The 27,108-nt window shown below is 53.2% G+C and overlaps 12 protein-coding genes across 12 annotated transcripts; 5 read left to right on the forward strand and 7 right to left on the reverse strand.

The window, feature by feature from the left end:
- Window positions 1–166: 166 nt before the first annotated feature.
- On the reverse strand, window positions 167–1,324 carry TRIREDRAFT_69052 (uncharacterized protein; the record flags this gene model as incomplete). Its single annotated transcript, XM_006968979.1, has 4 exons — window positions 167–507; window positions 628–821; window positions 913–1,009; window positions 1,141–1,324. 4 exons carry the CDS (start codon window positions 1,322–1,324, stop codon window positions 167–169), a joined length of 816 nt encoding a protein of 271 aa, XP_006969041.1.
- Window positions 1,325–3,396: 2,072 nt separating this feature from the next.
- Window positions 3,397–5,480, forward strand: TRIREDRAFT_123865 (uncharacterized protein). The gene is made up of 6 exons (XM_006968931.1): window positions 3,397–3,904; window positions 3,989–4,123; window positions 4,178–4,410; window positions 4,484–5,029; window positions 5,095–5,220; window positions 5,278–5,480. The coding sequence occupies exons 1-6, from the start codon at window positions 3,440–3,442 to the stop codon at window positions 5,438–5,440; spliced, it is 1,668 nt and encodes a 555-aa protein (XP_006968993.1). The 5' UTR covers window positions 3,397–3,439; the 3' UTR covers window positions 5,441–5,480.
- A 955-nt stretch (window positions 5,481–6,435) lies between these two features.
- TRIREDRAFT_81803 (uncharacterized protein) lies at window positions 6,436–7,173 on the reverse strand. The gene has a single exon (XM_006968980.1). It carries the CDS (start codon window positions 7,054–7,056, stop codon window positions 6,481–6,483), a length of 576 nt encoding a protein of 191 aa, XP_006969042.1. The 5' UTR covers window positions 7,057–7,173; the 3' UTR covers window positions 6,436–6,480.
- Window positions 7,174–7,444: 271 nt separating this feature from the next.
- Window positions 7,445–8,650, forward strand: TRIREDRAFT_111579 (uncharacterized protein; the record flags this gene model as incomplete). The annotated part of the gene is made up of 4 exons (XM_006968932.1): window positions 7,445–7,499; window positions 7,820–7,998; window positions 8,131–8,264; window positions 8,637–8,650. Coding segments are annotated over 4 exons (381 nt in total), but the record flags the coding sequence as incomplete, so codon positions are not given.
- A 141-nt stretch (window positions 8,651–8,791) lies between these two features.
- Window positions 8,792–10,331, reverse strand: TRIREDRAFT_81804 (uncharacterized protein; the record flags this gene model as incomplete). Its single annotated transcript, XM_006968981.1, has 4 exons — window positions 10,323–10,331; window positions 9,119–10,254; window positions 8,950–9,036; window positions 8,792–8,848 (listed from the first exon to the last, which is right to left on the reverse strand). The coding sequence occupies exons 2-4, from the start codon at window positions 10,058–10,060 to the stop codon at window positions 8,792–8,794; spliced, it is 1,086 nt and encodes a 361-aa protein (XP_006969043.1). The 5' UTR covers window positions 10,061–10,254; window positions 10,323–10,331.
- Window positions 10,332–11,113: 782 nt separating this feature from the next.
- On the forward strand, window positions 11,114–12,034 carry TRIREDRAFT_69153 (uncharacterized protein; the record flags this gene model as incomplete). The annotated part of the gene is made up of 3 exons (XM_006968933.1): window positions 11,114–11,189; window positions 11,287–11,319; window positions 11,412–12,034. 3 exons carry the CDS (start codon window positions 11,114–11,116, stop codon window positions 12,032–12,034), a joined length of 732 nt encoding a protein of 243 aa, XP_006968995.1.
- Window positions 12,035–12,336: 302 nt separating this feature from the next.
- Window positions 12,337–13,394, reverse strand: TRIREDRAFT_69013 (uncharacterized protein; the record flags this gene model as incomplete). The annotated part of the gene is made up of 2 exons (XM_006968982.1): window positions 12,337–13,047; window positions 13,158–13,394. Coding segments are annotated over 2 exons (948 nt in total), but the record flags the coding sequence as incomplete, so codon positions are not given.
- A 1,520-nt stretch (window positions 13,395–14,914) lies between these two features.
- TRIREDRAFT_68948 (uncharacterized protein) lies at window positions 14,915–15,361 on the forward strand (the record flags this gene model as incomplete). Its single annotated transcript, XM_006968934.1, has 2 exons — window positions 14,915–15,064; window positions 15,128–15,361. The coding sequence occupies 2 exons, from the start codon at window positions 14,915–14,917 to the stop codon at window positions 15,359–15,361; spliced, it is 384 nt and encodes a 127-aa protein (XP_006968996.1).
- Window positions 15,362–16,090: 729 nt separating this feature from the next.
- TRIREDRAFT_111584 (uncharacterized protein) lies at window positions 16,091–17,961 on the reverse strand (the record flags this gene model as incomplete). The annotated part of the gene is made up of 4 exons (XM_006968983.1): window positions 16,091–17,423; window positions 17,486–17,594; window positions 17,650–17,785; window positions 17,914–17,961. The coding sequence occupies 4 exons, from the start codon at window positions 17,959–17,961 to the stop codon at window positions 16,091–16,093; spliced, it is 1,626 nt and encodes a 541-aa protein (XP_006969045.1).
- A 1,966-nt stretch (window positions 17,962–19,927) lies between these two features.
- On the forward strand, window positions 19,928–21,534 carry TRIREDRAFT_69081 (uncharacterized protein; the record flags this gene model as incomplete). The annotated part of the gene is made up of 3 exons (XM_006968935.1): window positions 19,928–20,054; window positions 20,107–21,291; window positions 21,350–21,534. The coding sequence occupies 3 exons, from the start codon at window positions 19,928–19,930 to the stop codon at window positions 21,532–21,534; spliced, it is 1,497 nt and encodes a 498-aa protein (XP_006968997.1).
- Window positions 21,535–21,942: 408 nt separating this feature from the next.
- Window positions 21,943–23,712, reverse strand: TRIREDRAFT_68997 (uncharacterized protein; the record flags this gene model as incomplete). The annotated part of the gene is made up of 2 exons (XM_006968984.1): window positions 21,943–23,280; window positions 23,329–23,712. The coding sequence occupies 2 exons, from the start codon at window positions 23,710–23,712 to the stop codon at window positions 21,943–21,945; spliced, it is 1,722 nt and encodes a 573-aa protein (XP_006969046.1).
- Window positions 23,713–24,456: 744 nt separating this feature from the next.
- Window positions 24,457–25,585, reverse strand: TRIREDRAFT_23292 (uncharacterized protein; the record flags this gene model as incomplete). Its single annotated transcript, XM_006968864.1, has 2 exons — window positions 25,401–25,585; window positions 24,457–25,341 (listed from the first exon to the last, which is right to left on the reverse strand). Exons 1-2 carry the CDS (start codon window positions 25,569–25,571, stop codon window positions 24,457–24,459), a joined length of 1,056 nt encoding a protein of 351 aa, XP_006968926.1. The 5' UTR covers window positions 25,572–25,585.
- Window positions 25,586–27,108: the final 1,523 nt, after the last annotated feature.

A 27,108-nucleotide genomic window follows, 5' to 3' on the forward strand; every position in this document is an offset into this window, starting at 1 on the left:
GTAGTTAAATTTATACCAGTGCCTACATATAACTATATTCATGGGCACACAACTTTTTCCATGAGTTACACCTCGAATCACGACATTGCTCAAGTATTGGTGAATCATTTTTTTACAAATGATGATGAGAACTGTAAAAGCCAAGATAAAACATATCCCATCTCCCTTACTCGGCGGCCTCCATCTCAGTATCCGCTCCCCCCGCGGCCTCGGGCCTCTTGATGAGGCCCCTGAGGCTCAGGTCGTAGACGACGTCCTCGACCCTCTTGATGTCGTACTTTACGCCGTCGGCGCGCTTGCGGATGATGTCGTTTTTGAGGTTGAGCAGCTGGAAGCCGGCGAAGAGGTCCTTGACGAAGGCGCTGATGGTGAGGGGCAGCTGGAAGTCGCCGAGGGTGACTGCGTTTGTGGCGAGGCGGGCGAGGTCCGAGGTGAGGTCGGCGAGGGAGAGGAGGTATTCTTCTATGGTGAGGTGGAAGGCGTCGCGGGATTTGAGGTTTGTGGGGACTTTTTTGAGTGAGTCGTGTCAGTTATATATATATATATATTCCCCTTTTGACTCTGAGAGGCTGTTCATGTGCGTGAAGGGGTTGTGTGTGAGTGATATGAGGAGTATAAAGGATTTACCGGAGAAGATGGCGCCGACTTCTTCGAGGGTGAGGAGGCGGCCTATTTCAGCTTCCTTGGACGTGGATGACGAGGGTGCCTCAGCAGAGGCATCTTCTGCTTCGGGGGCTTTGGGCGGGAAGCCGCCTAGCCAGGCGCAGTAGATTGCTGTGCCGATGGCGTGCTGGACGGAGCGCGACCATTTGTGGTTGTATCTGTAGCATAAGGTCAGTATGAGATGCTTGATGCTGTGGGAGAGTGAGAGAGAGAGAGAGAGAGAGAGAGAGAGAGAGAGAGAGACGATACTTGTAATATGGGTGCTGTGAGGCGACTTTGTCGAGCTCGCCGATGATGGCCGCTTCATCTTTAACGGCGGACTCGACTTGGGCTACGAGTTGAGGGTCTGGTTGTATAGAAGAGATGAGCATGAGATTCTTTGGGGGGGAGAGGAGTGTTTGTTGTGTGTAACCGAGCTGGCAGAATCTCGGCTGATAAGAGACAGAAGGGCAGAAGGCAGGATTAGGATTCCCTTACAGCGTGCGCGAGGCGTCGAGTGCACGCGGGAGAGCAGGCCCTGGGCCGTGGCGACGGAGCGGTCGAGGCGCTGGACGAGCTGCGAGATGGCGTCGCGGATCTGCGTCTCTTCCTCGAGCTTGGCCTCGAGGGAGGCGAAGATGGAGGGGTCGAGGAGCGTTGGCGGCGGCGGCGGGGCGGACATGGTTGATGAGGCTGGCTGGCTGGTTGCTGGAAGTGGGTGGTGATGAGAATTTCTGTGAGGAGTTTTTTGGAGTTTGGGGATGAGAGAGTCTTGCTGGATTTGGGAGAGGGTCGACGTGGCAGCAGATTTTTTTCTTTTTTATTCTTTTCTGGGGTGATTTGTAGGAGAACCTGGATGGAATGGATGGGACTTGGAGATGGAAAGGACGTCGTTGAGGCGGCAGCAGATGGCTGATGGCAGAGGTTTATTACGGGTTGGGACAAGGCTGCATACAATACGTCAAGAGGCTACGTCAAGAGCGTTGCATCCAGACTCTACGCGCATCAGACACAAAATGCACTTTTACGCAGAATCATCACGACCGCAAGGCTCTCAAATAATACGAACATTTCCATTCTTCCTACAATGACGAGTCTCTTCTTCACCACCAGGGCAAGCCCCAGCGAGCAATGAAAAGAGAAGAGGTCGCGTCACCTGGAGGCAGTGTAATACCAGGGACACTGTGGGAGGAATCATGCGCAAGCACAGAGGAAACCTCCCGAGGGCCAAAAATAAGAATAATCACGATTGGTCTCCTTAGAGACCTTTCAGAGATTAAACTGAAAAGAACAGATACTACACTTGATCTAAGCCAAAAGGCAAAGAGAGCTAAAGAAGAAAAGAAGAAAAAAGATTCTAAAAATGCGCGCGGGCGACGACGAGTTTTATAGACGCGGCTGGGCGGTGAGTGTTGGGTGGATGGGCAGTGGGGCGGCAGAATTGAGGGGGGTTAAGCTGGTGGGTATTGGGTGAGTCTGAGGGTGGGCAAGTGATGGCTGCCTGAGGAACTACTACTACTAGGTACCTAGGTACTATAGTAGATGGGAGAGGCAAGAGTGCATTTGGAGGGCTACCCTGTTGCTGGAAGGGGAGTCATGAGATGACAATGATTTATTGTATGTTGAATCATAGAGAGGGGGATTGTCATCGAATGTTGGTTTGAACAGCTGCAAGGTGATAGAGCTGGGAAAACAAGTCGTTACTAGGGAGGTAGCTACCTAGTAGGTAGGTGGCGCATAGGTACCTAGTAGCTAGCATAACGACAAGTGGCTTGCAACATACAAAGAGCTCGTTGGATAGGTACTGAAGGCTTCAACATCCAACTGAATGACAGCAGCATCCCATATGCCTCTTGAAGGCGGAATCACTTGTGCTCAGACGCCCAGGGCCAAGGCGCTGCTGAGCGAATTCGCTCCGTAATCTCGAGAGAATGAATCTGCTACCTACCTGGTATCCCTGGAGATGGGCCGAGTCTGCTCCCTTGTGTAACCAGCACACGAGCAAACACAATGGCCGTCGGAAATGACTCTCCCACTCCAGCCGCAAACCGAGCTCTCGAGTCTCGACCAGGTGACAGCTGGATCTGTAACAGTAACAGCAGCAGCAGCATTCAGCCGTGGACGTGTGAAGGTGGGATCTGGCTCCATGCAGGCGTCTTGTGGCCAGCATTGACGACCCTCGACTCCCTCTCTCTTCCAGAAAAGATTGCCATTTCCCCATAACAATCTCCTCACAGTAGCATCTTCCAGCCTTTCTCATGTCTCGGGCACCCCGAAGCCTCCAGCTCATCTCCAGACAGCTGAACGGATACCCGCATTCCCTCCCACAGAGGCGTCAAACCACCAGACTCCTTTATTGGATCCTTTCTGCAAGGCACCGGGGCTTTTCTGGCCTCACCCACATCAGCAAACAGACACATCTGCAGAAGTCAGAGAAAAATTCCCGAATATTCGCCTCATCTCGACGCGGGAGAGTGCAGAAGGGAGCCTCGATGCAAGGGGGGAAACAATGACATACGCTAGTATTGTTCTCGAAGACACTCCTCACCATGTGGCCAGGCTGGGATAATACCAAGCCTTGCAGACGCCGAAAGAGGTGTGTTCTCAGATGAGATGATCCTTCTCGGGAAAAGCTGTGAACTGAGCATATCGAGATAGATGTAACACAGCCTCAAGTTTACAGAATACTTAAAACGCCCTCGATACCGTTCAAAATTCCTTCCCACTGCTGCATCACTCCTCCAAAACGCCAGCCTCCAGCCTCTCCTCGAACGACATCTTGCTGCAAACGCTCAGTATGAGGGCCTGCCTGCTCTTCCTGGGCATCACCGCCCTGGCCACAGCAATCCCAGCTTTGAAACCACCCCATGGGAGTCCAGACAGAGCCCACACAACCCAGCTTGCCAAAGTCTCCATCGCCCTGCAGCCCGAGTGTCGAGAGCTCCTCGAGCAAGCCCTCCACCACCTCTCCGACCCCTCAAGCCCACGGTACGGCCGTTACCTTGGCCGCGAAGAAGCCAAAGCTCTGCTCCGCCCTCGACGAGAGGCCACGGCCGCCGTCAAGAGATGGCTGGCCAGGGCTGGTGTTCCTGCTCATGATGTTTTGACTGATGGGCAGTTCATCCACGTGCGGACGCTTGCGGAGAAGGCTCAGGCTCTGCTTGGATTCGAGTACAACTCGACGCTGGGTTCGCAGACAATCGCAATCTCTACCCTTCCAGGAAAGATACGGAAGCATGTCATGACCGTTCAGTATGTTCCGGTGCAGCAACCACCGCCAGGCAATGCGGACAAGTCAAACACCTCTTCTATAGACTTGGACTCAGAACAAGGGTCCCTCGACCAGCTTTGGACGGAAGCAGACTGGGAGGAATGCAAGACGATAATCACGCCTAGCTGCCTGAAAAGGCTGTATCACGTCGACAGTTACCGCGCAAAGTATGAGAGCAGCAGTCTTTTTGGCATCGTGGGCTTCAGCGGGGTACGTTCCTGTAACTCATCCCCTTTTCTCTGCTGTGACTGACGTAGAATGCAGCAAGCGGCTCAGCACGACGAACTGGACAAGTTTCTCCACGATTTTGCGCCCTACTCTACCAACGCAAACTTCTCCATCGAGTCTGTCAATGGAGGGCAGAGTCCCCAGGGGATGAACGAGCCGGCAAGCGAGGCCAACGGAGATGTCCAGTACGCCGTTGCCATGGGCTATCATGTTCCTGTTCGGTATTACGCAGTCGGTGGCGAGAACCATGACATTATCCCAGACCTGGAGTGAGTTGTTCGATTTCCAAAACGTGAGCTGCCATGAACAATCAAAGTGCTGATCTGAAGCAAAATCACACAGCCTGGTTGATACAACAGAGGAGTATCTTGAGCCGTTTCTCGAATTCGCCAGCCATCTCCTCGACCTCGACGACGATGAGCTCCCAAGGGTAGTCTCCATCTCGTACGGCGCCAACGAGCAGCTCTTCCCCCGATCCTACGCCCATCAAGTCTGCGACATGTTTGGCCAGCTCGGCGCCCGCGGCGTCTCCATCGTCGTGGCCGCTGGCGACCTGGGCCCCGGCGTATCATGCCAATCAAACGACGGCTCAGCAAGGCCAAAGTTCATCCCCTCGTTTCCCGCGACGTGCCCCTACGTGACGAGCGTGGGGTCGACGCGCGGCATCATGCCCGAGGTGGCGGCGAGCTTTTCGTCGGGCGGCTTCTCGGATTATTTTGCTCGTCCGGCGTGGCAGGATAGAGCGGTGGGCGCGTACCTCGGGGCGCATGGCGAGGAGTGGGAGGGCTTTTATAATCCTGCTGGGAGAGGGTTTCCTGATGTTGCTGCTCAGGGGGTGAATTTTCGGTTTAGAGCCCATGGGAATGAGAGCTTGAGTTCCGGGACGAGGTATGTTGGTTCTTGTTTTTTGATCTAGGGAGGGGCTCTGTGACTGACAGGACGTTGACTGATAGCCTCTCCTCGCCGGTGTTTGCCGCTCTCATTGCTCTGCTCAACGACCATCGATCTAAGAGCGGCATGCCGCCCATGGGATTCCTGAATCCTTGGATCTACACCGTCGGCAGTCACGCCTTCACAGAGTACGTTCAAACTCCCTTTCAAAGCAACCATTCAGTATGGCTAACCTTGCATGATAGCATCATCGAGGCCAGGTCGGAGGGATGCCCAGGACAGAGCGTCGAATATCTCGCATCGCCCTATATCCCCAACGCGGGCTGGAGCGCCGTGCCTGGATGGGATCCGGTGACGGGTTGGGGCACGCCGCTGTTTGACAGGATGCTGAATCTGTCTTTGGTGTAGGAGGTGATGATGGGTGATAAGCTTGGGTTTTGGAGAAGACTCTCCAAGAGAGTATCGTAACTGAGTATGCTCATAGAACTGGAATAGCAATATTATCTAGCGATTTCGTTATTGAGGGCTATATTACGCTGTTAAGATTTGATACTACGTTCAGTGTAGACGCTTCACCCGTCGAGAGACGCTGAAATCGCTGTGAAGACGGGCTTATCGTGGCTTAGCATGATGGTGAGAATTGATACTATATTCATCCAGTGTAGACGCTTCGCCCGTCGGGAGACGTTAAATATGCTGTGAAGCATGCAGCAAGGTTTACAATGCCCCACTATAACTTTATCACTCGTACCCTAAGACTGTAGTAAATCAAGCGTCCAAGAGTTGCAGTTGGTTTGCCGTGGCATCTAGTTGAATTTGCCTTCTAAGAGGTATAGCCTTGCAGGACAATGCCTGCCCGTCTAGATATACAAGCCTCCCCTCTAATTTCCTCTAGAATAAAGACAACGAGGAAAGGAACCAACAAAATCCATCATCGCTCGCACGCTGAGTCCATGAATCAAGCCCCGTGTCGTCTCTAGAATCAACACGCCCCGTTTTTTCGTCTAACGCAGAGTAAAAGAAGAAGTGGTATCTCATGTTCCTTCTAAATGAAGGAACGAAATAGCGTAGGAAAAGAGAAAAGCAATGCCGAATTACTCCTGGCCACTTTCTTCTTCTCTTGTTCTTCCCCCCCCTTCTTCTCTCGTCTTTCTCGTTCCTGTATTCGTTCGTGCCCCCGTCTCTTCCCAAAACTTTTTATGTATCCCCAAACGCCGCGCCAGAAAGTGAAGAAAACAAGAATGATAGAGAAAAAAAAAGTATGCCGCCGCCGTAATGGTGTCCCGAACAAAGAAGAAAGGTGTGGATATAAACACAAGGGTTCGTTCGTCATAGTGGAGATGGTTTTTGTGTTTTGTGTCGTTGAGTGGTTGTAGAGTGAAGAAGAGGCGCGCTGCCTCAAAAGAGCAGGAGAGAGACAGACTGTCGATGGGTCATCATGATTTCGTTCAAGACATCAAGACGACACTCTGCTGCTGCAGCTTCTGCTTCTCCTCGGCAAAGACGATCCGGCTCATCTCGAGGACGCGCTCAAAGCCCTCGCGGCCCTTGACGGCGTTCTCCTTGAAGCGCGTGCACAGCGTGTCCTCGATGCTGTTCTTGATGCGCTGCCAGCCGCCGCACAGCGCCGTGATGCGGGCGCTCTGCAAAAACTGCGTCTGGCGGTCGCTCAGCGGGCGGTAGACGACCTCCTCCTGGACGCGCACCAGGTTGCTCCACGTCAGGTTCTGGCTGACCATTGTCACCGTCTTGCTGCGCGGGTCGACGTAGCTGGCCTCGTAGACGAAGCTCTCCTCCATGTTGCCGCCCAGCAGCGACTTGATCCATTCGGGCGCCGCCTGCTTGCATGTGATGAGGCGCTCGGTGCGGAGGACGCCCGTGTCCGGGTCGACGCGGCGCGAGAGGGTGTCGACGGCGATGACGTGCTCCGACTTGTTGTTCCATGGGCCGTACTTGCGCCAGTTGGCCGTGGAGACTTCGTCCCACGAGTAGTCGTAGGTGACTGAGTTGGAAAAGACCTTCATGTCTCTTTTATTTTGTTTCTGTCTGTTGTTGTGTTGTTTTGTTGTTCTTTAGTTGTTGTAGTGGATGTATCTCTAGTATGAGATGATGTCGTATCAACGATCGAAGTGGTGGAGAGGTTCAAGAAGAAAAAAAAAACGAATGGATTCGTTGTTGATCAGAAGAAGGTAAAGAGGATTTCGCGGCGAAAAAAAAGGGTTGACGGTTGGTTATATCGACAAGGCTCCGATTCGGGTGGCGGGTCAGAAGGCGAATCAAATCCAATCAATTTCGTCAATGTTATCAGGCTAGGGCAAACGATCAGCCCCGTCGCGTGCGAGGCTTCAAGGACGTCCGATCAAAGGGGAGGGTGGGTGCCTCCAATCCGGAATGTTTCTAAAAACGGAATAGAAAGAGGAAGAGAAGGAGAGAAAAACTCGCCGTCTATGATGTAAAGAAGGGGTGTGTATGTATGTGCCTTGGTCCTGAATCCGATCAAGGAAGGGGAAAAGAGAAGAACAAGGAATCCGGGGTTTGGGGGAGATCTCGTGCAATGTTATATAATGGAGATATCGGGGGAAGCGAAATAGGATAAGGAAAAAAAAATACTCTCTAGTCAGCCATGCGCTTTTTTTTTTCTCGAGGAGCTTAGAATTGCGGCATGTGAAGAGGAGCCTCTTTCGGCATCGGAGCGAGCGACTTCGCCGGAAAGAGATTTTTTTTGCTGGCTGGCTGGCTCTCTCACTTTGTTTTTTCGCTTGTAAGGCATGGACTTAGTAAGACCAGCTATCGATAGGCTATCCCCTATACGGAAGCCACTTGCCACGCATCGGGTTAGACCGCGTCGCATGGAGCGAGAAATCTTCGGGGACGGTGGAAACCGGAGGCGCATCTGATTGGTTCATCGGCGGTGCGGGAATCGGCAAGAAGTCGACTTTCACAATGGGTGACTGGAGAAGGAGCAGGTACGGAGTGAGTTTCGGAGGGGTGGAAGGAGGGGGGGAAAGGAGGGGGAAAGACTGCAGTGGGCAGCCACGGCCCGGCAGTCCAAGGTTTTCTCGGCTCGGTTCAATCAGCTTCAAGTTGTTGCATCACAGACGCTTCGGCTTGGAAACGGGCAGAAAGGAGGATCGTGGCGAGGGCACATCGGCTGGGCCGCAACAAGGCGGTGGCGAGGGCGGTGACGGTGTGACGATCCCCGTCATCGAGCATCTCTCATTGGGCAATACCAGTAAGTATTTGGATGGGGGAGGAGATGCTGTTTTCTTCTTTGTTTGCTGGTCTTTTTGGGAGGGGGGGTTTCGATTCCGGATCCCGGGGAAGGCCGTTTCCAGATCGATCTAGAATCCAGACTACCGTTACTTCCCGTCGTTCTCCTCGTGAGGAGGTTGGCTTCTCCGCTTGCACGTTCGGCGCTTCAACTACGGTCCGTGAGATGAAGTGAACAAGTGAGGCTGATAGCACGGGCTGCAGACAACTACTACCTAGGTACTACTAGTAGGTACCATATACCTCGAGAAGAGGTGCTATCATATCGTGATATCTTACATCGCTCTCAGATGCCGTGTGCTTTTACTTTTACTACCTGAATTTTGACCTGTAGCTGGAGGTACCTAGACAAACATGGTAAATACTCTGCCATATATTCCTACATACTTCTCAACAGCAGCAGCACTCTGCAGTGCCACCGCAGGCACTTATCTCTATCCACTTGAGCTGACCATCAAGAATGTCGTATTCCAGAAATCCATCTTGACTCTAGTAGTCGTCTCCGCGGCTGATGACCTCCTTCACGGTGGGTCGGATAAGTATAGTCTGCAGTCGGTGCATTAGCATGTGAACGTTCTCTCATTGGGGGTGTCGTGTGCCTTCTCCTGCATGTTGTTCAAGCAGAAAAAGACGGGGACGAGACTTACGTGCTCATACTGAGCGGTGTACGAGCCCTTCTTATCACACAAGGGCGGGTACGCCTCGACAATGTCGTTCTGCACCAGGCTGTTGAGCTGTACCAGAAACACACGTCAGCACCACCAACATCAGCAATATAAAAAGGGGGGAGGAAGAAAGGGGGGGGACACCACGTACACCCAACAGGTACTTTTCCTGGCCAAGGCGGTCCAGATACCGCCGGCAGAACGGCAGGGTTCCAAAGTTCTTGTTAATGACGTTGAGCAGCGCCTTGGCCGAGCTCAGGCGCAGATCGACGTGCTGGACGTCGCCGACCTTTGCGTAGTGCGAGACCTCGCCGTCGTCGCGCACGTAGCCGTTACCCGTGCTGCCAAATGTCTCAATGGCAAACACGTCGCCCTCCTCCATCTTGGTCTGGTCGTTGCTCTTGACAATGGGCACCGCCTTGGTGCCGTGGATGCTGTAGGGCAGGATGGTGTGCCCCGTCAGGTTGCGGATGCTCTTGACCGGGTACGTGGTGCCGTCAATCTCGACCTCGAAGCTCTCCATGACCTCCTGGATAACGCCGCCAATCTCGCCGACGCGCGCGTCGATGCCGGCCTCGCGCACGCCGGCGTTGGTGGCCTCGCGCACGGCCTGCAGCAGGTTGTCGTACTTGGGCTCAAAGGCGACGGTGAAGGCCGAGTCGACAATCTTGCCGTTGACGTGGACGCCAAAGTCGACCTTCATGACGTCGTTTTGCTGCAGCACCATCTTGTTGCCCGCGTTGGGCGTGTAGTGGGCGGCGCAGTGGTTCAGGCTGAGGCCGCACGGGAAGCCCATGCCGGCGATGTGGGCGTCGCCCTCCTCGAGGCCCGGGTGGCCCGTCAGCGCGCGCACGCTGTCCTCAATCGTCTCGGCAATCTCCGTCAGCGTCTGGCCGGGCCTGATGACCTTTTGCGCGTACTGCCGCACCTGGCGGTGCACCTCGGCGGCCTCGCGGTAGTCGGCCAGGAAGTCGCTGTTGAGGTTGTCCAGGTGGCGCTTCTCCTCGCTGGTGGTGCGGTACCGGTTCTCGTCCTTGTACTCGACCTCCTCGCCCTTGGGATACGTCTTGTTGGGGAACAGCTGGCTGACCATTACGCGGGGCGGCTCCGTCTGGCTCGTCGGCGCCTTCTTCTTCTTCTTGGGCTTTCTCTTCTTCTTCTTCTTGGCGGCGCCGGTGGCAGAGGGTTCTTCCGCCTCGTCCTCGGAGTCGTCGCCTTCGTGGGCGTCTTCGGCAGGGCCGTTGGCCGAGTTCCCAGCCTGGCCCGCCGGCTGGGCACCTTCGGCCACTATTATGGCAGAGAGTCAGTAAAGTTTGCTGGATGTTGTTATTATCTGTAGAGCTGCAGCTCCTCACCTTTCAGCTCCTTGAGAGCCTCAGTGGGGACTTGCGCTGCCATCTTGGCCAAACTTGCGTCGAATGTCGTGTGTGAGGTTTCAAGCGATCAAATTTTGGCAGAGGGGCTCTGCAAGCGTCGAAACCCCGCCACGGGTGCTGACAAAATTGGGTGCACCAATTGGAGCGTCACCGTCACGGCTAAATTGTGTGGCACGTTGGTGTGCCTATTATGTCGTGCCTCGGCTGGATGACATCAATGCTTGCCGCACTGGCCGTCAGGAAGCATGACTTACATATTCAGTATACTACATACATACAGCCCGTTCTCTTGGTTTACTTGAAATATTCGTCGTGTTGTTGCCTGTACATATGCTGAGATCAGTATAGAACCTCAACTCTGTGTTGTTCTGCGATCAATCGCAGACACAGTCACAAATCCCGCCAACGTATGTTCCCGTCATGGTGTCTTACCTCTCGCTTTCAAGACAATCAAGCCTGCTTCATTGGCAGCCTGACAGCCTCCAAAATATGCAATCTACTGACGACAATATAGGCCGATCCCCATAATGCCATAAACTGCTGCAACTCATCCTGCACCAGCTCGCACTTTTCCAAGCCTTTCCGCCAGTGGAGAGACGTGGGGGTCCCTCCTCGTCACTCGCCAGGCACCGGGAACAGCAACCAGCGGGGCGCCTGATCTCATCGCCGTCTCCAGCCCATAAGGCAGCAGCTTTAGCCATCAAAAAACGAGAAGCTGTGGGAAGAAGATTGAAAGCTCTCACAACACTAGGACATACATACAGACCAGTATGGAGCCGCAGGTACAGAGACTGGTCGACAAGGTCTGGAAGAAATTCCAGGAAACACCTCAAGACCGCCGTTTGTGTAAGTCGGCAAACCTCTAACATTACGCGCTCCCCGGCGTCTACACCACCACAGCCATTGCGCTCTTGATGGAAACCCCATTTGAATATCTCTCAAGGCATTCAATCAATTGCTAACCTTTCACCAACCAGTAATTGGAATAGCCGGCATCCCAGGCTCAGGCAAGCCCCTTCTTCTTCTTACCTCACACCATCATCACTCCAAACTAACACAACCCCCAAGGCAAAACAACCCTCGCCCAGACCCTCACAAACAGCCTCAACTCCCTCTCCCGCCAAACATCCCCCTCCTCACCACCCCCCGCGTCCTTCATCCCCATGGACGGCTTCCACCTCACCCGCGCCGCCCTCTCCGCCATGCCCGACCCGGCCACTGCCCACGCCCGCCGCGGCGCCCCTTTTACCTTTGACGCCCCGAAATTCCTCTCCCTCGTGCAGTCCCTCCGCGAACCAATCTCCGACTCTTCTTCTTCTTCTCACCCAGGCACGATATACGCGCCGTCGTTTGATCACGCTGTCAAGGACCCCAAGGAGAACGACATTGCGGTCCTGCCGACGCATAGGATCGTTGTCCTGGAGGGGAATTACCTCGCGCTGGATAGGGACGTGTGGAGGGATGCCGCGGCCTTGTTGGATGAGCTGTGGTTTGTCGAGGTGGACTTTGAGGTGGCGCGGAAGAGGTTGAGGGAGAGGCATGTCCGCGCGGGCATTGTGAATAGCCTGGAGGAGGGCGATAGGAGGGCTATGGAGAATGATCTCGTGAATGGGAGGGAGATTGTCGATTTCAGGTTGCCGGTGCACGAGGTGATTCAGAGCAGAGAGGATGGAAGCTGGGTGCACGAATAGATCGTTGCCATGTCATTAGACCAAGAGCCAGACTTCTTTGATGACCTAATCAAAAGAAGAAGAAGAAAAAACTTGATAGATATGAGATATACCCAGCGAATAAGTCGCCCTTAGTTCATCATGTCGAACAAGTGACGAATTGGCAGAAAAGAGACACAATGTGTGTGTGTGTGTGTCCATGTAATCAGCAAAGAGCAGGGAACCCCAACATGCTACCCAAAGCAACACCATGCATGCAAACCGGCAGAATCACACAAGAATGCTTCCAAAACACTTTTTCAGCTCTCCCAGTCACCACCGGCTCATGGCTCGTGAGACTGCTCAACACTGGCGCGAGCCGCCTGGCTGAGCCTCTTCATCTCGGGCGCCATCGTCGCCCCCGTGCCCTTTCTCTCCCTCCTCATCTCCTCCCACTTCTTGTCGTCCATGACAGCAGGCTTCTCAATGATGCCATCCAGTCCCAGGATCTCAAGCAACTCGGGCATCTCCGCGTGATCCCTCGTCGTCTTCATCCTGTGGCACCACGTGATCCTCTTCTCCTCCGCACGCTCCCCCTCCTCCTCGACCTTGCCCTTGCCGGCCTCGGGCTGCTCCAACGTGCCGAACTGGGGATGCTGCTCTTCCCGCGGCGTGGACAGCGGCGTCGAGATGTGGAGCGGCTCGAAGAGGAACTCGCCGCCGACCTGGCGATGGTCGCCCGACTTGAGGGCCAGGCCCTTGGGCACCTGCCGGAGGCCCTGGACGATGCTGTCGAAGATGCCCTTTGACGTGCTCTTCTTGGCGTACGCCGGCTTGGCCCCCATCGTGAGCGTCTTGACCATGCCGAGGGCGTCGAAGAGCTGGCGGGTGGGGTCCGTGTATATGGGGAACGGGCAGCCCGTCTCCTTGGCGTACATGTCGATGAGCTTGGGGTCGCCGCATCCGACGACGGTGATAAAGGTGCTGATGGGGAGGCGGAGGAGGGAATCGGGGGTGATGACCTCGGACAAGGTGCGGAGGTATTCCTGGCAGTTCTGAAGGGAGGTGAAACCAACGTTAGCTATGAGATTTCATTCTTTGGCCACTAGGAATGTTCGCAACAAAAGAGCAAGGGGGGAGGGGAGGGGGGCATTTGATAACTCACGCCGCAGAAAAAGTGCCGGATAAAGATGACGAGCACCCGCCTGGCCACGTTGGGCCCCATGTACAAGCTCTTGAACGTCCTCGACTTGCCGTCCTTGTCCAGCACAATGTAGTCCTCAATCATCTTCTGGACCTCGGCCGACGGCAGCTCGTTGTTGGTCTGCAGCTCGCCGTCAAAGTCCTGCGGCCGCGTCTTGTCGATCTCGAGAGAAGGCGGCTTGGAGCGCCGGTGGGACGACACCCTGTCCGAGCGGGCTCCGTGAGCGGCCTCATCGGCGTGGTGGCCGTGGGAAGCAGCAGCAGCGCCGGTGCTGTGGCGGTTACTGCTGTTGCTGTTGCTGTTGCTGATGCTGTTCCCGTTGGGGTTGGAGTTGGAGTTGGAGTTGCTGGTGTGCTGCTCGTCGAGGATGCCCGTAAACGTGTGCGGCGGGGCGCTGACGTCCATCTGCGCGTCCGCCATCTGGGACAGCTTGTAGGTAGGTAGGTAAGGTAATAGGAGTGATGATCTGCGTGGATGGGGTATCTATCAGGGTAGTAGGTAAGGTAGTATGTGATAGGTATTATCTCGCAGTGAGAATAACACCAAGAAAGCAGTAATACTCGTAGCAGTCAAGATGAAAGCAGCCCGAGAATGAATTGTCAAAAGCGATGCAATAGATGTAACAATGAGAAAATCAGGGCAGCCGCCGATGATGTTATAGCATCACCCCCCAAGCAAGCCGAAATCCCAGGGGCGCCCCCGGAGCTCCATCTGGCGCTAACAAAACCACAATGGCCGTCCCGGGCCAAGTTCCTCCGTCCCTTTGGCAGCGACAAAGCCTCTCTCTCAGCCCGACTGCGCCACGGAAGACGAATGACATGTACATGTACTTTTGCCCTTCTGAGTACTTCCATTTGCCCCCCTTGGCGCAGCATAGCAAGAGGCACATGCAGATGCAACAACTGACTGCTGATTCTGGAAAAAAAAAATGACAGATTTTCCCAGCGAATTACGGGTGGTCAACTCACAGGCGAGACGTCGTTGCTTCTCCTTGGAGTTTTGCTGGCGCTGAATGATTGGAGACAACCGGGAGCCAATCCGGCGGCAGCACGCCACAGGTCCAGGGGACTTGGTTGCTGGCAGAGGCGTCCAATGGCATCGCTCGGCTCGGTGAAGTACGCGTGGCTGACAAAGTCCGCCCTGCGTATTACTAGGTACCTGTACTCTGTACCTGCGTGCTGTCCGCGCCCATGTCTCTTGCAGTTCGATTCAGACCCTGTTCCGTTCCAGTTAACCGCCATAGTGGCTCTGCTAGCTCTCAGACCCATGGATGTTTTACTTCACTTCTCCCATCTCATCACACCCGCTCACCCTGCACATCAAATACTAGTACAGACAAACAATCTTCGCATCTAAGCCCCAAACAGAGTTGCATCGCTTGCTCACCTCACCCCAATCTCTCGTACCTGCTTTGAACAAGCATCATCATCATCATCTTCTACTTCTTCTCCACCGCGGCTGTGCTCGTACGCAGGTACGTTTCCTCTCCAAGATTTTCCCTTCGTTTCAAGTCATGTAGGTACCTCGAGTAATCCCACATGCCTGCATCTTCGCCTCCATCTCAATCCCGAAACTCCGCAGCAGGAGAAGAGCACAAGCTTACATACTGTTCACCCATCCATTGGTGAAACAGTATAACCGTCCATCAGTCAAGCTTCATCATCCCATCGACCCATCAGCCTCCACACAACATCGCCGTTCTCGAGCCCACCATCGCCATGTCCGACGGCGAAAACGACCTCTTCAACATCCAAGTCTCCGACTCAGAAGAAGACAAGGTTGAGAAGAAATCCAAGCGAACCGGCCAGTCAGAAGACGACTTCCAGGCGGTGAAAAGCACCTACCGTGCAAAGGTGGAAAACGGCAATGTAAGTCCCCATGACAACTCTTGCCCTCATTCTTGACAGTCCTCTGAAACCTTGGCCATCTAGATACACGAGACAATCAGCCTCCCACTGGCACCTGATGCAAACAAACAGCATGTCCAGGAAGTCATCCACGCGGCGGAGGAGCTCTACTTCTTCCGGCGCTATCGGGATGTCATCGATCTCGTTTCAAGGGTCCTGGCCCTTGAGGGCGACAAAGGTGGCTTGGACGACGAATCCAAGCAGCTGCTCTCCATGTATCAGTCAAGATGTAGGCAAAAATTGAAACAAACCGATTGAAACAACCGTCATCTCTACACAGCCACCCCCGCAAGACTGTCTGTCTTTCACACACATATTGCAATCTTAGCCGCGTCTGCAAATCAATCTCGTAATGTCCTACACAGCCCGTTTCTCGGGCCTATTCTTACATAGATGGCCGTATCTTCAGCTCGATGGACCTTTTCCAAACCACCTTGTCAGATGGTCTAAGCCTTGCTCCAAGACAGATTGGCAGCTCATCTCGCTGCTTCCCTCAGAATTTCCTCGCACATGTCTCTCACTATAAGCCATCGATTTAACCATATCCCCAGGGGGTTTCCTCAATCCGCGCCCTGTGCATGTTAGCATCCCAAGAAGCTGGTAAAGTCGCCTGGCTCGATAGACTAGTTCGCCCATCGAGAGGAGCTCAGTCCTTGGGGCTTGGGCTTTTGACCGTTCGTAGTCGGCACCGTAACGCTGGGAGGGGGACCTGCTGGCTTCGGCTTCGGCTCAGCCGCAGCTGCTGCGGTTGGGCTCGACCATCCTATAGAAGCAAGATCAGTAAGTAGCTCAAGGTTCTCGGATGCTGCAGGATGTCATACCGTCTGTAGTCGCCCACCGAGACATAGCAAGTCCGCCGTTGGCCGTGGTGCCAGACTTTGGGATTCCATTTGCTGCCTTCGGCGCAGGAATTGTGAGTTCGACTGTCGTTTTTGAGCCAGAGTTGGAGGGCTTGACTGATACCGGTTGACCGGAGCTAGAGGCTAACTAGGCTCTATGTTCCGCCATACTGGGGACTGTCATCTCGATGGAGGTATCTGTCGTAGGCGGAGAGCTCTTGTGAGCCTTCTTGAGAGCATCTACAGTAGAAGAGGTGCCCTTCTGGATCTCTCGGAGACCTGACGCCTTGATGTTATCCGCGCGTGACACGGCATGGCTCTCCAGCTGCTTGATGTCTGCCGGAGTGTACTTGATGCGCTTGCTGGGCGTCTCGACGATCTCTTGGAGATCCTGCAACGTGGCGCTTGAAATGGGCACAGACTTGCTTTCAGCGTTGCCCCCATGCCTGGACTGTACCTTTCGTTTGATACGGACCAGCAGTCGGAGAAGGTCGACAAGCTCCTCCTTCAGCTCGGCAGACTCCGTTTCAGTCTGCATGAACCCCTGAGCCATCCAATTGGCGATTGCCGTCGACTCAATCACCTCGACGCCTTGCTCGGGCACTTGAACTCCGGTGGCAGTAATCTCGGATAGGATCTGCTGAACAATACGCTGCATGTGATCCGCAGCAGCCTCAATAGTGAGCGATGGCTTGGTATGAGAAGCATCTTCCACGTTAAGAAGGCTGGCTTCGGACTTTGGCTGCAGGGGCGCATCGGTTGCATCCGGCACTTGCACAGCACCACTGGCTTTGCCGTTGGTCATCTTCAGAGCATCTCCTGGTGCCGCCAAGCTTGGTTTGGGAGGAGCTTGGAGAATAGTATCTCGTTGCTTTTGGGCGACAAGGGTCGGGGTAGGCTTAGGAGACACTGATCGGGGCCTGCCAAACCTTTGAGCGGATTCCACAAGACACTTCAGAAGATACTGAAAGCTGTCTGCTGCCGCAGCGGTCCTCAATTTTATCTTGTGCAAACGCTCACCCTTTGCGCTGTAGATGAAGCAGAAAGGTCCCTGGATGGCGGCATTGCCGAGATCCAGGACATTGTACGCCAACTCGGCTTTGCCAGAGGGAATCAGGACCAACGTTCCTTCGTTCTTCTGCACATGCACCTTGGCAATGAACTTTGCAGGAATGGAGGAGTTGTGAGATTCATTGACAATCTCACACTCGCCCTGAGATAGGACGGCCTGCTGGGGAGTCGATGGAATTGGCATTGGCTTGGTGACAGTTTCGACTGGGGGGTGTGTTCCCCCGTTTGAAACCTGAGGGCGTGTACCAACATAGATCACATTGTGAGGCACGACTCTTCGGGTAGAGACAGGTGCCGATGGCTGTACAGGAGGAGCAGTGACACGCGCTGCCGGCTTCATCGACGAGGGAGCCTTGGAAACGGTGGAGGGTTGTGCTTGACTAGCTGCCATCGCAATCCGAGGCGGTGCCCTAGCATATAGAGTAAGTATGGCTTTCAACGACGATAAGTCTACTGCAGTGTTTGCACTTACGATGAAAAAGCATGGCGCGCCATGTACTGGTTGGTAATTTGAGCCCAGGGGCGGCTATCGCCAATCTCTAGGCCCTCCATCTGTAGACTTTCCTCGTCGACAATTTTAACTTTGCATATGTTAGCCCCGGAGATCAAAACAAGGAGCGCTCAGTGTGTACTTACCACTCCATTTGTTCTCGAGTTTGTGCTTCCGAGCCTCTGGGATGTGACTCGTCCCGGAGCCTCTGGGCTGGTAGGTCGGCCTCTTCGCATCGTTGCTCAACGGAAGTTCTTCCTGTCGGCCTCTTCCGAGTTCAGCCTAAGATTGGGCAGGTCAGATCCATCATTACAGGTTGCTTTTCTTGAGGGTAAGTATGTTCTCGTCCAGCCACGGGAGATGAAGAGAGAGACAGATGGGCTAGTCAAGTTTGACTGTCTTCTTCCTACCTTGCAGGCTTCCTTGACCAGGTCGAGATCTGGGTCTGGACCCTGCATCGTGACGATGGAACCTGCCAGGCCCTGGAGGCGATGGCAGGGTCACTGAGTGGCGGAGGCTGTTGAGGAATTGTGCTTGGTGGAAGTCGAGGTTGAGTGCGAGAGTCGTGTAGTGAAGCGTACAGAAGGAGTCGCTGCCGTTGTGAGGCAGTGGACGATCAGTGAAGAAAGAAGAAGAAGAATGAAAACAGAGGGAGAAGAACCAGGAAAGAAGGGGAAGGTCGCCTGGGGACTTGTTTGTTTATCTTCTGGCGGCCGATAAGATATAGCTGAGGCAACCACCTGGCTCTGCTCCTGCTTTAGTGGAGGCAGGCACCAGAGCTCTTGCGTTTACTGGTTGAGCTCCTCATTGGTCGTAAATTTCCAGTACTCTGGCGACCGATAAGGCATTGCGTCTGTTTAACTTGTCCATACATGTAAGGTACCTTACCTTATGTCCCAGTGAGGTGACTGATCGATTCGCCTCTGGTAGAGGATGAGTACTAAGGTACATGTAGGTTGTGGTGACTCGGGTTGAGGAATAGGGGGATGCGGTTCACTTGCATGCAGCGATACGAAATACAAGCAGCTGAGAACTTCCCTGATAGTAAAGGGAAGGACTCTGCCATCAGTACCTAAGCAACAATATAGAAAGGATACACGTTCGATTTAATCGTCGTTCAAGGTGCGGCCAGTCGTTTGAAATGCTACTGCTGCTGCTGCTGCTGCTGCTGCACCCATCCGTTCCTGACTCTGACCACTGGGGACAAGGAGGCAAAGAGACAAACAGATAATAGCACTACATAACTGTCTTTGGTCTGATGTTGAAGAAAAAAAGGTATCAATGTTTGAGGAATGCTACTGACGGAGGGGAAGCGAGATGGATTTGCCCAACGTGTCAGGGCTAAGAAATGCCTATATATCGTGCTTCTTTCATACAGACTGAAGGATCTCACCACTGAAATATACAGTAGACACGTCTACTCTATTCTGAAATGTAGCATGTAATTAATATCATAACAAAGGATGCTCATTCACACAGCTAGGTATATCGGGATATAAGAATAGGAACTTGGTGTGTTTCATAAGCTTAGTCTCTCCTACATAATAAAAGACTTTGCATAGTTCCGCGCACTCCAAGAAAGATTCCAACAGCGTATTGCCTAGGGTTTTTGTATATAAGACTGAATATCATGAGGTTCCATAATGGGGCTGATGTATACCTCCTTTTGTACCTCTTTACTCGAGACAGATCTATTGTCTTCCGCCCGCCTTGGCGACTCGGAACCCAACTGTTGTATAGTAGCATTCTAGATTTTCCCCGGGCCGTCTTTCGCTGACTACGAAGGGTTCTTGGTTGTTGGCTAGCATGATCTACACACCAGGGTGGAATAGGTATCTGGGGCCACTATCGCGGGGATCGGTCGAGCTTGGACCGAGGTTGTGTAAGTGACTGATTGAACTGTCGCGGCTATGCCATGGGAGAGCCAATCACACTGATTGTATTATTGGAATATTTATCTCCTGCAAAGCCAATTTCCGTGCTAAAACCGCTCACCGGCTTGTACTGTACAATCATAAGCTGCAACGCGATAGAGAGCAAGGGATGCGATTGTATTATCGCATCTTGATGGCCAGTCGATGCTACTCCTCACCACCCTACGTAGGTAGTTATACCGAACTTGTGAAGCGTCGTCACTCTTACTTTGTGCGAGTTTGAGACGGGGAATTGCTCGGTATCGGCTGACAGGTCGAGACGTGAGACCGGCCATTGCAAGGCTCATCCATTCTTCGACTCCCGATTCGTACATGTACGTATGTAAGGGTCGTGATCCCCACCTGCAGCTTCATCGGTAGAATAAGTAATGCGGGGGAATCACGAAGATCTCGGAAGAGTCTCAACCACACACCGATTCGAGACTTTGCTATTGGAAGTCCATTCCTGCAGAAAGCTTCAAGCTACTCATAGCTACAAAGGTCAAAGACCATGGCGAGAAAGATCACGACAGTAGAAATCCTGCTGCACAACAAGCTAGACGATGTATGGATTGTCGTCGATGGAGAGGTGTACGACATGACTGAATTCGCACCTGATCATCCTGGAGGAGCGGAGAGTATGTTTCTATCCTGACAAACTTAATGTTTAGTACTCGCTCATGCGTCCAGTTATACACAAGTTTGCCGGAAAGGACGCCACAGAGGAATATGGCCGCGTTCATTCGCCTTCATTGATTAGAGAGACTCTCGGACCAAAAGGCCATGTCGGATCGCTGGATACGTCAACAATAACAGAAGACTGGAGAATAGCCAATCAACCGGCAGACCAATCCGCCTCGGGACCTTCAAAAGAAAAGCCCACTCTGGACGAAATCTTCAACATGGATGACTTTGAAAAGGCGGCACAGTTGACGCTGTCGAGGAAGTCATGGGCATACATCAAGGGCGGCTCCAACGACAATATCACGCGAGATGCCAACAGCTCCATGCTGCGAAAAATCTGGCTGCGCCCAAAGGTCCTTCGCAATGTTGGGAGTGTCACTGCACGGACGAGCTTGTTTGGATGCGACCTCGAGATGCCCGTCTTCATCTCTCCTACCGGCGCTGCGAAAGCGGGCGGCGCCGAGGGCGAGCTGACCTTGGCCCGAGGAGCTGGTGCTGCAGGCATTGTGCATTGTTTCGCAACCCCATCGTCCTACACTCACCTAGAGATCCTGCAGGAGACGAGGCGTCATGCCTTCTTCCAGTTGTACGTCAACAAAGACCGGTCCAAGTCCGAGGCCATTGTCCGCGCGATCGAGGCCACCGGCAAAGTCAAGGCCATTCTGGTGACTGTTGACGTCCCCGTCATTCCCAAGAGAGAAGATGACGAGCGCGTAAAGTCAAACGAACAGCTGCAGATAGCCGGGATCGGATTGAAACCCGAAACTGCAAAGGGAGACAAACGGGGAGCCGGTCTTGCGCGCCAAGTGTCGTCGTTTATCGACCCGACATTTACTTGGGATGACTTGAAATGGCTGCGAAGCATCACTGAGATTCCCATTGTTGTCAAGGGCATTCAATGTGCTGCTGATGCGAATATGGCTGCGAAATTGGGGGCTCAAGGCATCGTCATCAGTAACCACGGCGGTCGAGCTGCTGATACTGCGCCGCCAACCATTCTTGTGCTGTTGGAACTGCAGAAGCAGTGTCCTGAGATATTCGGAAAGCTCGAGGTTCTGATTGACGGAGGCTTTCGGCGAGGATCAGATATCGTCAAGGCGGTTTGCTTGGGTGCATCTGCCGTGGGACTCGGCAGGCCATTTCTCTACTCGTTGGGCTATGGCCAGGAGGGCGTAGAGCGCGCCGCGTGGAGTAGGTTCCCAGCATCTAGATGGATTTATAACGGTCATCATGCTGACGATTTCTGCAGTTCTCAAGGACGAGATCGAGACGGCTATGCGTCTGTGTGGCATGACTGATCTGATGCGGGATGCACATCCCGACTTTGTCAACACGAGCAGCCTTGACTTTATGGTGCCTGGACTGAAGCATCCCTACGCTCGCAAAGTCAACAAGTCACAGGGGTGGCTGAGCTCACTGCGGTCCAAGCTGTAACTCAAGATGAAGTAAGGCTACATGTAGAGTTAGACATATATTGATGTCGGCAAATTTGCGAATGGCAGCCAGCAGCCTCTAGCGGGTCGTCAGAAGGATTCATGGCCTCGGAAATTGTTTACAAACGAATAGCAATTAGATGTCAACCATCACAAGTCTAGAAGGGACAGGGTTGGTGCGGGATATGGATGCATGGCATTCGTTTGTCTCGCCATTAGAAGAGCATTCTGAGAGTTTGCAATCTTTGCTCTTGACTGAATGGATTTGAGAACCAAGATTGCAGCAGGATCAAAACCCTCCATCATTTTACCTGTATTGACTACTCAGGGAAGCCCCCTTCTCCCCCGTCTCTCCCTGAAGAGTTAAGGTATTCAAGAGTCATAACTCTCATCAGCTAGTTTGGCATCCTCAGCAGAAATTCTCTTCAACAAGAGCAACCTTCTTCTCTTCATCAGAAACTTCCTTGGCCGGGTTTCTCAAAAAAGCGGAAGACTGAATAGGGGCATCAGCAATCTGCGTCGCCAACCTCAACGAAGCCTCCAGCATCTTGGCCTCCGCCGTCCGTCCCAACAACATTAGACACTCATGATACCCACGCAAAGCCCAAACGTTATTCGGATGCTGCCGGTATCGCGGCAAAGTGCCCTCAAGACCAAGATCCTCCGCATAAATCTGGGCAGCTTCTTCCACCCGGCCCTGCTCAAGCAACATCGCGCCATAGACATGGCGAGCGGGCAGCATCCAGCCCCACGGCTGGCTATACACCAAGCCATCCTCCTTCTCGATGTTCTGACGCATCCAATCAAATGCTTCTACAAAGTTGCCCTTGCAATACTCACGATATCCACTCAGGAGCGAGATGGAGGTCTGTAGCAGTAAGCGGCTCTTGTGAGGGTAAGTCAGTCGTGCAGAGGGCACCCGAACCAAGGCCTTGACGAACACCATATACCTCTCTATACCCTCGTCCACAGTTCCAAGGGCGGCATCAGCCATGCGTTGCGCCCATCGGATCGTGGCGACGGTGGTGCAGAAGAGACGTCGTTGATCCGGCAGGGCAAGCTGGCTGACTTCGTCCCAGTGGCCGAAGCGGACAAGCACATGGATCCGGAGAGCCCAGCAGAACTCGACCCAGAGTGCCAGGGGAGGTGATTCTAATTCGAGAAGCTCGACAGGTAGAGACTCTTCTAGTCGAGTGCAATAGTCTAGAGCTAGCTGGGATTGTCCGGATAACATGGCTGCGTATATCACGGTGTGATATGGTTTGACGCGATAGTAGACATTCAAGCTCGTATCCTTGCGGCCAGCCTTTTCCACATATTTTGCGTCTGCTTTGATAGCTGTGATATTGGCCGTAATGGCACTTCGGTAGTCTCCAAGCAGGATGTCGATGATGGAGGATACGTGTATGAGATGACCACTATCTGGCACGAGTTTGCGCAGCAGATTGGCCGAGTAAACGGCAACCTCGGGCGTTCGTGACCTTTCCATGAGTCGGATGTGGAATTGAAGCAGGCCTGGATGCTTGCTTGCTCCTTTCTGAGCCAATGCCTTGGAGATAGCTGCATGGACGTCAAGTGTGCGAGCTTCAGGCAAAAATTCGCCGCTGATGGGATCCCACAAGTCTCCAGAAGCAAGGCTCATGAGGGCTTCAGCATAGAAGACGACAACATCGAGATCTTCATTGAATTGTTTGTATACGGCCTCTATGGAGTCGGCATACGCACGATTCCAGTCCGAGTATTCCTCCTCTGCGGCCTCCACAGCATCAAGATCCCATTCTGTGAGGACTTCCACTGTTGGAGCCGAGTGCGGATATCGTGCAACGATGGCGCGGATGAGAGCCTGCTCGACGGGACTGGCGCTTCCCGCGAGCTTCAGCGCAATTCGAGATGCGTTGTAACTGTCTCTGATGCCTACTTTTGCTTCTTCGGGGTCAAATAAGCGCCACGCCTTGTCGTGATAAAGACCGCGAGTGTATGCTAGGCCCCAGTACCCCATGGCGCAGTCGGGGTCTGCTTGGATGACCTTTTCGAAGCAGTTGGATGCCTCTTGGTGGTTGAGGCCATAGGCCCAAATGAGACCTCGGCTGAACCATCGCTGAGCATCAGGGCTTTTGGTTGTGATGGGGCGGTGGTAAGTCCCGAGATTGAAGTAGCCGTCGTCTCCGAGGGCAGCCATCTTATCGTTCATGATGAGCGTTCTTGGCCCTCAAGTTGCCGAAGGATTTGTATCGAGACTGTATACCGACTGATATCGACTGAGGCGACTGTCCTCCTTGTGATTATATATTCCGACTGGTCATACCCCGCCCATCTTAGATCCTGGTCATCCCAGTGTAAGCCAGGCCCCTGCTCACTGGTGTTGTTGATGCTGCGCCTCAAGGGGCAACACTCAGCTCTGACGATTAGGCAGACATCGATGCCCAGGCAATCGCATATCTCCCAGCTAGGCAGCCTTTATACTTAGATGTAAGGTTAGATAAGGTTAGGTTCAAAGTCTACATCTAACGCATGGTTCAGTCAGTCTTGGAGAAGATCTGGCTTCCTGATCTATTTGTTTTCTGAAGTTCAAATGATACTTCGTAGCGCTCTCGCCTACGCGGGAATACTACAAGTTAGCTGGCGACAGCAGACCCCTGTTCATCCCGTGCCCATCACTAACCTCCGATTATGGAAGCAAGAGGAGGAATGGACTTGTACTAGATGCTTCAATCTACAAGTGGCGGACGGTTTCGTGAGATACCGAGTTGAAGTTACTGCTGTAAGCGGCCTTGAGTCTCCTTTTCGAGTCCATGCCTTGAAGCATTACAAATGATCAGATGACACTTCCTGGGCCGGTAATGACATACACCTTGTTCTTCATTGTCTCTGTATGGGCGTTGATAGATACAGTCTGCAGGCGTCACCCTTCACATGCCGGCGCTTAGTTCCCAATCTTGATCACAACCTTTCCAAAGTGCTTCCTCTCCCACTGATACTGATACGCCTTCTTCAGGTCTTCAAAGGAAAAGATGTTGCGATCGACAACGGGGCGGATCTTTGTAGAGTTAATCGCCCGGTTCATTTCCTCAAACTGCTGCCTCGAGCCCACGAAAATGCCGCGCACAATGCAGACGTGGTTGAGAATGTCCATCACCGCAGGCTCCTTCTCAGAAGACGTGAGGAACCCGATGATGGTGATGACGCCCTCCATCCGTATCGCCTTGAGCGACTGCGCAATGCTCGCGGCGCCGCCAATCTCGAGGATGTGGTCGAATCCAACACCTCCGGGAGTCAGGGATCGGGCGACCTCGCCCCAGTTGGGAGTCTCGTTGTAGTTTATCACGTGCGAAGCTCCCAGCTTCTTCAACTCATCGGCCTTGTCGTCAGAGGAAGTCGTAGCAACAACGGTCGCCCCAGCGGCTGCGGCAAATTGGACTGCGGCAAGGGAAACCCCCCCGGTGCCTTGAGCCAAGACCCAGTCGCCAGCTTTGAGGACATTACTCGCAAGCCCGTAAAGGGCGTTCCATGCCGTCAGGGGAGCGCATGTCAAAGTACTGGCTTCAATGGCGCTGAGGGACGACGGAGCTTTGACAAGACAATGATCGCCAAACACGGCGTAATCGCGCAGTGTGCCGTCTACGGCGCCCCCGAGACCACTTGCGGCGGCCTCTGGAGTGATGGGGTTCGCCAAGTGGTGCTCGTTGAAGAGGGTACAGACTCGGTCACCCTTGGAGACTCTGGTGACCTTGGAGCCAGTTGCAAGAACAATGCCGGCACAGTCGGATCCAGGGATGACAGGGAGGTTGATGACGAACGGATAAAGCCCCTTTATGATAGAGTAAGTGTCAGTCTATCTTTTAGATGTAGATCTAGGTATAGACATACTCTTGGAATAGCTAGATCTCTGTAGTTGAGGGAGACGGCTTCAATCTTGACCAAGACGTCTCTCTCGCCGAGCTTGGGAAGAGGAACATTTCCTTGGAGAACAATCCCATCGAAGCTGTCGCTGCGGATTTCGCGAATAGACCACGCGCGTGTAGTCGTAGGAAGGGACATTATGATGAGATTGGAATCCAAGATTATATATTCAGTTGGATGATTCTAGAAAGAGTTTGCTGTCCTGGATGACCTCAATCTGGTGACCGTTGGAGGGGGTCTTTATATAGGTATGTAGAGGGAGTGCGTTAATCTCTTTCCATACACCCCGAGTGGACTCCTCTACGCAAACGAGTCACACATTCCGATAGCGTTGATGGAGCTCGAGTACAGCTTGAGCATTCTGGATGGTGTTACGAGCAGCTCGCGGAGCTGTCACATCGTCCGATGTTGAGTTTGCTCGGGCCAAGCCATGTCGTCAACCCTCTTACACCAACGCTAGCATTGACGAATGGGAATGAGACGGCATATTCTATCCGCTAGATCTTACCTTGTATAAGCAACAAAACATCGAAGAAAGTTGACAATCTGCTTCTCGAAGATGCTGCAAGTCTCCTCTTCCGGGGCATGAGCTCCTGATGGACACGGCGTCATTGGATCGTAGGCGTCGGCCGACCCCTGTCGATGACATGGAGAAGCTAGATCCGGAGCGGCGGCTAGATGGGGTCGGCCGAACCCTGCAAGGGCTCGTTTGACGGTAAAGTATACTGTCCGCTGTTGACACATTGACACTGTCGTTGTTATGGTCAGGTAGTCTTTGATAGATCTACCGACGGAGAGAAGAGAGCATGTTGTCAGGCTACCTCGTGCTATTTACACAATCGTAGAGGGCATCCGATTACGGCACCGTGCGCTTCCTGACAAGTTTGCTTATAGTTTTGCCATGTGAGCCTCCCTCCAGCGCACTTACACAAATAGAACACATATGAGTTCGCACTCTGTTGAAGTCATATATGCCTCAAGGAACCGGGTTCAGGCTGGGCTCACTCCATCTGGAAACAAAGCCCACAACTGGCTCGTGATAGAGCTCAATGGTCATGTTACTCGGAGTCGGATGCTCCGTCGTCCAACCTACTAGGCTGTATAATGTCTTTAGGCATGATCTCTAATTCTTCTGGCGCCTGAAACCGCAGGTCCCGCAGATGGAGTGCCTGTTCTTCTTACCGGAGGCTTCTCATTGATGTCCTAGAATTTACATTGGCCAAGGCCTTATGGAGGTCTCAGTTTTTGATCCTTTTGGGACGTTGGAATGATGCTCCAGGAACTACGGCGCTGGGGTCCCAATGGAACTGGTGAGCAAGCTGTCAACTTTTCTCTTTCATCTTCAAAAACTCTTGTAGTGACAGATAGCCATTGGAGCCGACCTCTCTATTGAAGCGATTCCGTCTTGAGACCAAGCATAGGGAAGTCTGCAGGTAGCTCACTGTCACGGGTGTAAGTGACGTCTCCCCAAGGGCAGCCTCCGGGAGGCGGTCACACTGGTGACAGACAAGTCTCGCTTACTCAGGACCAATGTTTGAACAGTCTATATATGAAGTACAACAGATGATAAATGCACCATGAACCACGACTTCTTGCACGTGATTTGTTTTGGACTACTGGTATTTGCTCCCCTGCAAGATCTTGAGTGTACATGGCGGCTAGAGCAGTACAGTCT

Source organism: Trichoderma reesei, assembly GCF_000167675.1.
Source record: "Trichoderma reesei QM6a unplaced genomic scaffold TRIREscaffold_27, whole genome shotgun sequence".
Lineage (NCBI taxonomy): Eukaryota > Fungi > Ascomycota > Sordariomycetes > Hypocreales > Hypocreaceae > Trichoderma > Trichoderma reesei.